At 41.9% G+C, this 9,625-nt stretch overlaps 1 protein-coding gene across 1 annotated transcript in view; it reads right to left on the bottom strand.

Annotated features, from left to right (window-relative positions):
• Positions 1 to 2,908: 2,908 nt before the first annotated feature.
• Positions 2,909 to 9,625, bottom strand: part of TMEM130 (transmembrane protein 130) — a gene marked incomplete at its 5' end in the record, with an annotated part of 8,227 nt that continues 1,510 nt past the window's right edge. The window contains 7 exons of the mRNA XM_026053933.1: positions 2,909 to 3,587; positions 4,292 to 4,404; positions 4,735 to 4,937; positions 6,777 to 6,861; positions 7,409 to 7,578; positions 7,778 to 7,946; positions 9,296 to 9,586. Of these exons, the coding sequence (XP_025909718.1) occupies positions 3,411 to 3,587; positions 4,292 to 4,404; positions 4,735 to 4,937; positions 6,777 to 6,861; positions 7,409 to 7,578; positions 7,778 to 7,946; positions 9,296 to 9,586 (1,208 nt within the window). The remainder of the gene's footprint in view (positions 3,588 to 4,291; positions 4,405 to 4,734; positions 4,938 to 6,776; positions 6,862 to 7,408; positions 7,579 to 7,777; positions 7,947 to 9,295; positions 9,587 to 9,625) is intronic.

Below are 9,625 nucleotides of genomic sequence, written 5' to 3'. Positions count from 1 at the left end.
CATAGAGAGTCATGTACAATTAAAGAACAGGTTATGGATAGGAAACTGCAGTGATGTTAAGAACCCGTGGTGTAAGCTCCGTTTTGCTGCATGGTGCATGTTGTTGAGCTGATAGAGATTGTGTTGCTGTCACCTGCTCTTGTTACAGATCTAAGTCATAGCTGAAAAGATGACCGAAAGCTCCCCAAACTCCCCACGTGCATGGGGAGCRATCCGTGTTTTCTATGGACACTGCTTGTCCCCAGTGATGAACATGTGCGAAGAGTCACCCAAAAGTGCTGCGACGGGCAARTATTGTCGTGCCTTGGGAGACACCTGCTGTGCAGTTCTCTAATTGCAACCAGACTGCCCATGTTGTGCCCGGCCCGCAGCTGGCGGCTGCTCAGAGGGCTGAGTTAGGCAGCGCCTGGTTTGTTCCCTTGTTTTTTTAATGCTGGCTTTTATGCAGGCATCCACGTCTGCCTTGCTTGCTGCTCTGAACCATGCTCTGTGTCTCCCTATGCCTCTGATTTGCAGTGATACTGTCATTCCCTTGGCTCCTAGGACTGCTGCCAGGTAATTGTATGGGACCCTTTTTCAGTGGCGCCAGGGAGGTCCTTCCCCTGGTGCACCAGCATGGTTTGCTCTTAGTTTCTGCACAACAGTTTGTACCCAAAACACGGTGTATTTGTGACCACTCTGCTTATTTTTGCTGCAGGAATTACATGTGCTGATGACAGGTCCGAAAGATGAGGCCCAAGAAGCTCCTCAAAGTTGTGTGTTCCCCMCTGGAAGCTGCAAGTCTGGAGCACTCAGCGAGCGGCCCAAGCTGAGCGGGGCGCGACTGGAGCGATCCAGTGACAGCTGCAGGGTGTTGCTTTTCCTTCCAAAGAGACTGGTGCTGGCTCTCCCAAATCAAGGTAAAGTGTTGGCTGATTATCCAAATGYAATACTGAGCATTTAGATGGGAAGTTTTTCACTTTCCTTCATCTGAGACAATTTCCATTCCTATGGCAGCCAGGAAATGCTATGGAGGCCCCATGAACTCCAGCCGTTGTCATGACCCGCACTGTGCGACCCACTTGCGTGGCAGGATGGACAGATCTCAGCCCTGACCTGTTCGGTTGTGATACCTTATTCTGGGATGTTAAGGTAAAGGGCTAACGTGTCCCCACATCTTCTGGCAGTAGCACTGTTCATGTGACAAATTAGAGAATAACAGGATTTTTTTTTTTTTTTTTTTTTTGGCTTTACCGTGTCCTTGCAGGACATTTTTTTCTAGACTTGTTTTCTTGAAGTGACTCTGAGTTGCATAAACTTCTTATCTGCTCCTACTCCTGCTTATCATCTGCATTTAATTGCTCCTTGGCTTTGCACTTACCGTACTCCCGTTTTGAGTCGGTGACTTTCAGTGTTTTGCTGAACATTCCTTTTTCCAGGCTGCTGAATTTGAGGTTAACAAAATGAATCCTCCTGCTGGTCCTCGTTACGTTCCACTACTCTCCTTGCTGTAGCTCGAACTGGTCAATTACCTTTTGTCTTCAACTTCAGAGGCATTTTTTGAGCCCACAGATCTGTCTTTGTGAAGGAAGTAGTTTCATACTGGGTTCAGGAAGACATTTGTTAGATTATTGCTTAAACTCAGCCCTCAATTTGTTAAGGTTGTTTAAATTTTCCTAGATAATTTGCTTCTTGACATGCTTTTGAAGTGCAGTTCCTCCAGTGCCTATTTCTGCAAGGTTACGTCTGCCTTTCTAACCTCTATTCTTTCCCATCTGCTCTTGAACAGTGTCTTCCACTGTTTGATAGATTTGACTTTCTGCAATAGCTTTGACTTTCCACTTTGCTGCCATTTACTTTCTATACCCTTCTGAATTACGTGTCTCCTTTGATGTGCCTTGTGCATTTTAGGAAGAGAATGAGAGGCAGCTTTCTTCCAGAGGGAGTTTGCTGTTTTCCTCAATATGATTTTCTTAGGCTAGTCTTTCAATCTTCGGAATCCCTAGCTGTGTGTCTTTGTAGGACTGCTGTTGCTCAGAATGTGTTTTTCACACTGGAAGGCATTGCCAATGTTCCAGGACCGTATATAATGGTACACAGAGCACAGAGGCTCCTGCAGCTAGTTGCATGCACTTGCTCACATGGCTAGTGTCTCAGGAACAAGCAATAAAACTATAGCTTCTAAGGACAGCAACTTCTTTGCTAGACTAAGGAGAGGCATGTTGTAAACATGCCTGAATCTGTCTGAAGATAAGGGTTTGAACTCAGGGCACTGAGGAGGAATATGAAGGACACCACTCCTAATCAACAAACTCCTCTACAAAAGCAGCATTGCTTTAGAAAAACAAATCTGGAAGACGTTCTGCTTTGGAAAGTTGTGTATGTCTCCCATTGTGCCTATCTGAGAGAAAAATGTTGTACGTGTAAAACCCCAAGTCCCCAATATCCATAGGGTTTATGTCAGAGGTGAGGAAAATGTCAGCGTCACATTCAAGAAAAGAAAGGGCTCCCAGAGCACCCTTCTGTAGTAGCCTCTGAGGTGCTGTGGAAAGCTGTGTGGCAGGAGGAGAAGCTGAGCAGGGAGCTGGGAGCAGAGGACAGGCTGCAAGGGGCAGGGACTTTCTACAGCCTCAATATTGAAACCTATTTTGATGAGGAGCTTTAAGCTACTGTTTGTTGTGTTTACAAAAAGAAAGCTTTGGTCACCCAAGGGGTAGTAATATAGAAAACAGAAAGGAATATAGAAAGAAAATGCTACTTCATGTGGCTTCTACTGCAGGGAAGCTGTGACAGAGCTGTGCACACATCTACAGCAAGTGCTGCTGCTGTGAAAGGCTCCCATGGGCAGCTGGGTTGCCATCAGCAACTCATCAGCTGCTATGGTCTCACAGTATCTTGTTAACATAAATAAAAGGACCACACAACATAATTAGATAATCTGGTTCATTGGAAGCACGTAGGCTAAAGCTCTGCTCAGCCTGGAGAAGTCAGTTCCCTTTTGGAACACATATACATTCAATAGACTTTTGGCCGACTTGTATTTCCAGTAGTATGGCTGTAGCATCAGGAGGAGAGGTATGTTTGTCTTGAGCATTTTCTTCTTTGAAACAAACAGCAGAAGGACCAGATAAATTACAAAGGTAGTGAATTTAGCAAATCTGCGCATAAAATAAACTTTCATAAGAATAAAATACTGCTTTTACAGCTGCAAATGTATACACCCATATAATTTAAAATATGAAGCTACTGTGTTTCAGGTTCTTTTTTTTCCTAGATCACACAGTGGAACACTCATGTGCTCAACCTAGTAAAGTGGTTAACCTCTTTGCATTGGCAAAAATAAACCATCCATGCAGCCCTGAGCATTTAACTTKTCTTAAGTGGGAAAGTTAAACTCAGCAGTTAGTGCAACCAAAGTGAAATTGTGTTCTTCACAGTGTGTACGTTTTGACTGGCTTGTAAAAAGAAAGTAGTAGTTCATGGCTTTCCCTGGCAGTTTCTTGAGATGATCGAAGACAACATGATCTGCAACATGCCTGGCTGCAGCTTGAGTCCGAAGCAGAAGACAGGTTTTTGTCAGATAGTGGAGAAAAGTCGAAGTCAGCTACCTGAAAAAGGAAGATCAAAAAGAGTGGTTTGAGGTCTAGGCCTAGGCAAGCTCAAGAGAGATACCAGCAAGATACTTCGGGCCAGAAAGGGAAGCTGCTCCTCAACCAGGCCTAATCAGTCACCGACTTCAAATAGACTTTTCTGATGTGAACCAGCTCCACATAGGGCTCATGGGCAGTCTCACTATAGGTATATTATTAATACTGTGGCATAATTTAAAGTGCTTTCCAAGAATAAGGCCTTCAATTCAGGAGCTCAAGATTATTATAAATATGATAAGGCCAAGCAAAAGCTACATCAGGGAGATAGGAGGGAGCTGGGTTGATAAAATTTGCGTTATAAAATTGAATATTTGTATATGTGAATATCTGCCTTTCCTTGCTRTTGAGCATAGCCTCCCATTTCTTTATTCCATATACATGTGAATTCTGAGGTGGATCACCTAGAAGGCACCCTTCAAAGCAAGCACATACTTGGGAATATCCCCTAACTGCTCATCACAGCCCTGGCAACTTGAATTAGGTTCATCTTTCTCCCATAGATTGCCAGAAACAGGCATGGTACTTAAAATATTTGCCTGTGCTGTTCAGGTTTTCATGTGGAATAGATGGATTGGAGAGATACCATCTCTCCTCCATGCGTGCCTGGGAATTAAAGATGGGACCAGTCACTTATTCCATCTCCAAGCAAGAGGAACAAGTACCTCCACGAGATCTTTCTGCTGTGTGTTACTTCGCAAGGTTGTGTACAGCACCAGTCCTAGCAGCACTGACAGCAGCGCGATGCAGAGCAGGATGAAGAAAACTGGCTGCATCCCTGGGAAAGAGCAAAAAAAGGACCCTCCTGGAGCAGYACAATACACTGAGAGGAGCTAACAGTGAGGAGGAGACCGTGAGGTGGGAGAAACTACCAGGCTTTTCACAATACTTATGAGACTAAGAGTTCAGCAGGAAACAAGAAGCTCAGAGCAATTACAGGAGGCCCGTGGCAGCCTCTCTTGTCAGTTTATGTTCCTTAAGCTTTTGAGGATTTATGCCAATTTTCCAAAATCTCCTCTCCAGGCTAGTTATTCCATAACAGTCCCTGACATTTTGGAGGTGTCAGGTTTCCAGCCCCGGAGGAAGCTCCGTGCTGGCCGTGCCTCACCTGTGGGCCGCACTTGGATTTCGTGGTAGGTCTGCAACATGGTGAGGCCGTTCTGCACCCTGACGCTGAGGCAGTACTGCCCGGCCGCGGGGAACCTGTGGCTCARGTTGTAGTGAGAGCCCTGGATAACCACCAGGTGGCATTTTTCCCCTTCAAGTGGAATGCACTCGGCCTTTATAAGCCAGCATAGTGCCAGCGGGGGGCTGAAATAAAAAATATATATGTATACACACAAATATACAGTTTTTAAATATATATATATATAATTATGTGAAAATCTTGCAAAAATTGTAGTCAAGAACAGATGAAGCATGCAGATAAAATAGGGCAATAATTCTGAAACCATTGAAGCTAATCCAGATACAAATAGAGAACTAATTAACTGCATAATCATTTGCTTTCTAGCATGTGACAGTGGAAAAAGGCCTTTATAATGCTTCCATAAAACAAATCTTTCAGCTGACAGTTTAATACTTGTGTGGGTCATAGGCAGGCCCTTGTGTGCACAGAAAAAAACCACACCCTTAGCACTTCTCTAACAAAGATAAAGGGAATCTTTTATGTTTTTTTTTCTAGGAGGACAGAGGTTGTTTTTCCTTTGCTCTATGCTGACTGCGGAGGTCAGTGTCTGTGTTGCTGATGGACACCCAACACTTTCTGATTTAAAAACGAAAAAAAAAAAAAAAAAGAAAGGAGATTGCCAGTGCAATCATTTGGCCTAATAGCTTAGAAAGGTAAATAGCTTGCAAGGATCACAGGATTCCTTTCATCTAATAGAAAAGCTCTTGTTTGCTCCCGAATTTCGTTAGCTATGCAATCTAAGTGCAATCCACTTTATAGCCTATGTCTTCTCACTGTTTAATTGCTGGTTTTTGTTGACATTTTCAGCCCCTTGCTCCAAATGGCTCTGCCTGGGCTCATCTCCTGCTCTAGAGAATTTGTTTCTGACAACAGGCAGCACTTGCCTTTATCCCAYGCTCTTAGCATTTTGTTCCCTATCTGCCGAGGGCATTCTCTACTAAAGACAGCAGCATATCTACGTGTTTAGCGTGTTTTCTAGTTTTGTTTTTGATAAAGAATCTCTCAAGCCTTTAGCTTTGCTTTTATATCATTCAAATTCCCACCACATCTGTTCCAGCCTTGCTGCTAGCAATTAGGTCTGGCTAATATTGTCCATCTAAACCAAGTCAGTGCTTATGAATTCGGAATTTGCCTGTAGTGGTTTCTGGCTATTCATATTTACTCATCATCCCTGGTGCCCTTCATGTCAATGTACTATTCACTTTTTGAATACAAACTGTGCTGTTTTGTCTTTCGGGGTAGCTCTGTCTTGGCAAATCACTCGGTGTTGGGAGCTGCTCCCTATATCCTCCATCTCCACCAGCAGCCCTGTGCTTTGGGTTTCTTTTTGAAAATCCACCATTAGGCCAAACAGCTTCCAAAGGCAGGATGCAAAGTGGCCCTCTCTGGCAGAACAAATGACTTTCTTAGTCGTGAAGAATTTCTATGCTAAAGGGCTTTTCTGAATTGTTCAACAGCATTTAAAAATGATTTGCTGTCTCCTGTGTTCTCAATATTGCAACTTGAAGGAACTTGTGCTAAGATCAAGATGTTCCTGACTCTTCTACATTCCTGTAAGTAAATATGACTGGTCTCCCCAATAAGCCACTGGGGAAAAGCAAACATCAGCAGGACAGTATTTCTTCTTTCTCTTTATTCCCAGACTGAGCTCTCTTTGGTAACTTTCTTTTTCTCCAGCCTTTATGAAGATATAAAAATAATATTTGCTTATGTGTAATTATTCTCTGAAGAGATATACATTTGAATATTCTACATTTCTGTAAAGATGTAGCCCCTTTCAAGCTGTTGAAGTTTGAGGTATTTTTAGACAAGGTATATTCAATTGTATTTTGTTCACAAGAAAAYTCTTTTTCTAAGAAACAATTCTGCAGGGTGCAAGTGACAATATTTTAAGGAAACAGGAAAAAAATAAATAAAGCATATAATCTTCTTTATAAAAGACAGTTATATTTGCTACTTACCTGCCATTGATATGAAGAGATAAGCTCAAGTTTTCCATTACGTGAGTCTCTCTGGAGCCTACTACGTTAATACTTTTAACAGCATCTGAAGAGGAAAAAAAGCATATTGCACTCAAGGTGTAAAGTGAAATTTACTGGATTTTTTTTCAGTGAGGGTTTATTTTGGGGGTCTTTGTTGCTTTGTATTACTGTTTTACTAACTGTATACTGTATAACTGTATTACTAACATAAATAATTCCATCTCCTCTTGAGAAAAAAGAAAGCTGTTGGCAGAGGTGTGTGTTAGCTGAGTGGTTTCTGATTTCTTTTTAATATACAGTTGACCATTTTGATAATCCTTTACATATTTATGTATATTTTGTTTTTTCTTGAAACAGATGCAATAAGCATTAGGAAAGTATTATTAATTTTATCAAATTTATTATTATTTTTGATTTCCCTTCCATCTCCCATTTCTCCTGGTCTAGAAGAGTATAGTCCCTTTTGCAATGGTAACGCTTAGCTGAAAAATAATGACCAGTTCATGCATGTGAAGGAACTTCTGAGTTGYACTACCGAGTTCAAGTCCTAGATTGTATTGCTATGTATACTGCAAATTCTGTTTTGAGTATGCAAAACATTTTACAATTACCTAAGAGCTCCAGAGCAGTGGTGAAATCGCCAGTTTTCTGCACAGTTTCTCTTTCATGGATGATGCTTCCCATTTGTTCCCACTCGGCTATCACTTTCAGGTGGACTGTGCGGTTCCCCATGGCAGAATGGTTATAGTAGACAAAGGGCTCCTTGGTTATCTGATACATCCTATGTGCCACAGAAAAAGGTTTATAATCAAAATCAACTCTTATCAAGTACTTTAGACTTCTGATGTAATATTAAAGGATAAGGGATAAGCTCTGATATTTTTATTCTTTACAGATAATGCTTCAACCAGCTGTGTGAAGGATGATGAATCAGAGTAATCTTGAATATTCATTGAAGATGACAGCATGACCATACTTACCCTTCCCCAAAGTCCCAGTTGTAGACAAACGATGCTGACTTGAAGTAACCACTTGGGTCATGGAGACAGAAAGAAATCCGGGTCGCAGTGTCCATGGATGAGCTCGAACCCTGCTTGATAAGCGTGCTGCCTTCTATCTGGGCAATGGTAAGGTTCCCCGTGATGAATTCTGCAGAGTGATAACGTGGAGAAAGAAGGATGYCATATATCACTTTCCACATGCACTGTGTCAATATCTAAGCATTATTTAAAATCTACTGCTTAAATTTTTCTGGGCCCCGCTGGAAGCAGTTATGGGTATTATATATCTGTTGCTCAGTGTCATTATATGTGTTAGCAAGGTGCAGAGATTAAATGGTTTACTCAGGGTTATATTACTCAGGTACGTATAATATAAATATACCGCTATAACACCACTAATGGAACCAAGGGGAAAAATCTTGGGCTGATTTAGGTCATTAACAATTTTTATAGGGTAAGACTCTTGCCTTGTTAACAGTTCATTACATCTGGTTAACTATTATCTTGAGGATGCACAAATAAAAGAATCGGAATTACTGCTGCAGAATAGTGTAGGAAATGCAGACCTAASTGGAACTAATTTTTTATTTTTTATTGGTAACTACCTTTGTGCCCAGGCCAAGCCTCTTCCTGTCAACTTATATCCTATGAACTTTACAATAAGCTGATGAGCATATATCATCATGATGTCATTTTATCCATGGATTAGAGTTTTTAGATCATTCTCTTGTTTGGGGAAGGCAGAAAGGCATGTATCATAGCTATAAAAAGTTTCTGTCATTGCTAGTGACATGAAACCATAAGACAATGCAAAAAGAAGTAAGCAGATACTCAGCAAGGCAGCAATTTTTAAGAGCAATAAGCTCTTACAAGAAGTAAGCAGATACTCAGCAAGGCAGCAATTTTTAAGAGCAATAAGCTCTTACATATACTTTTATAAAGGCTTATCCAGTAAACTTGGTGTTTTTCAAAGAAAAATGGTAATAGCTATTCCCCAAAATGTTAGGTATGCCCTATGGTTAGTTCTTTTATCACTCATGTCCTTATCTGGTGCTGCCAAGGAGGAGTTGGTCTAATTTGGAGCACAGGTGGAGCAGCTGGGAYATGTGGCTGCAGGGAAGCAGTGGCCTGTCCTTGCAGGAAGGGGTTGTGGGAAGCTCTTGGGGTGCCTCACGTGCATCCCCATTGTAGAGCCTCGGCTTGCCACACTGGTCATCAAAAAGTGCATATTTATAGGTACAAATATTCACATCAAGATGCAATTTTGCATAGCAGTACTTGGAAACAGCCATGACTCCACATGTCATGTCAGGATGAGCACTCTAAACTTCAAAAGAAAGCRTAACCGCCCTGTGTGTGCTTTCTATGTCCTGCTTGCTTCCCAGCCACAGGGCACATGTGCAGGTAGCCAAGGTATCAGCTGCCCAGATGTACCTTGAATTCCTGAAGAACTCAGGAAGCTGTAAAGAAGCTGTAGAGGTGGTAAAGCCACTTTACCTGTGACATGCAGAATGGTGACGTTTCTAGCAACAGGCCGACACAACCAGCAGTTTCTGTGCGTCACCCAGACAGATACAGGAAAAGCGCCAGGGAATTCACCAGTCACGTTAACCTGGGAGTGAAACTGCTGCTCCAATTTCCCAGTAAGAATCAGAGGAGCGTAAATCCAGTTAAAATGATACAAGTTTGAGGTGATGCTGTCATTCTTCATGCTTAGACTGGCATGAACAGTAGCTTGAGCTCCTGTTGTGATGGGACCATTATTGGTTATTTCTAGATCATATTCCTCTGTAAAAAAAAAAAAAAAAAAAAAAAAAAAAAAAAAAA

This window comes from Nothoprocta perdicaria, unplaced genomic scaffold (assembly GCF_003342845.1).
Source record: "Nothoprocta perdicaria isolate Ctin4 unplaced genomic scaffold, notPer1 scaffold_12, whole genome shotgun sequence".
Classification (NCBI taxonomy): Eukaryota; Metazoa; Chordata; class Aves; order Tinamiformes; family Tinamidae; genus Nothoprocta; species Nothoprocta perdicaria.
This window is presented reverse-complemented; position numbering and strand designations above follow the sequence as displayed.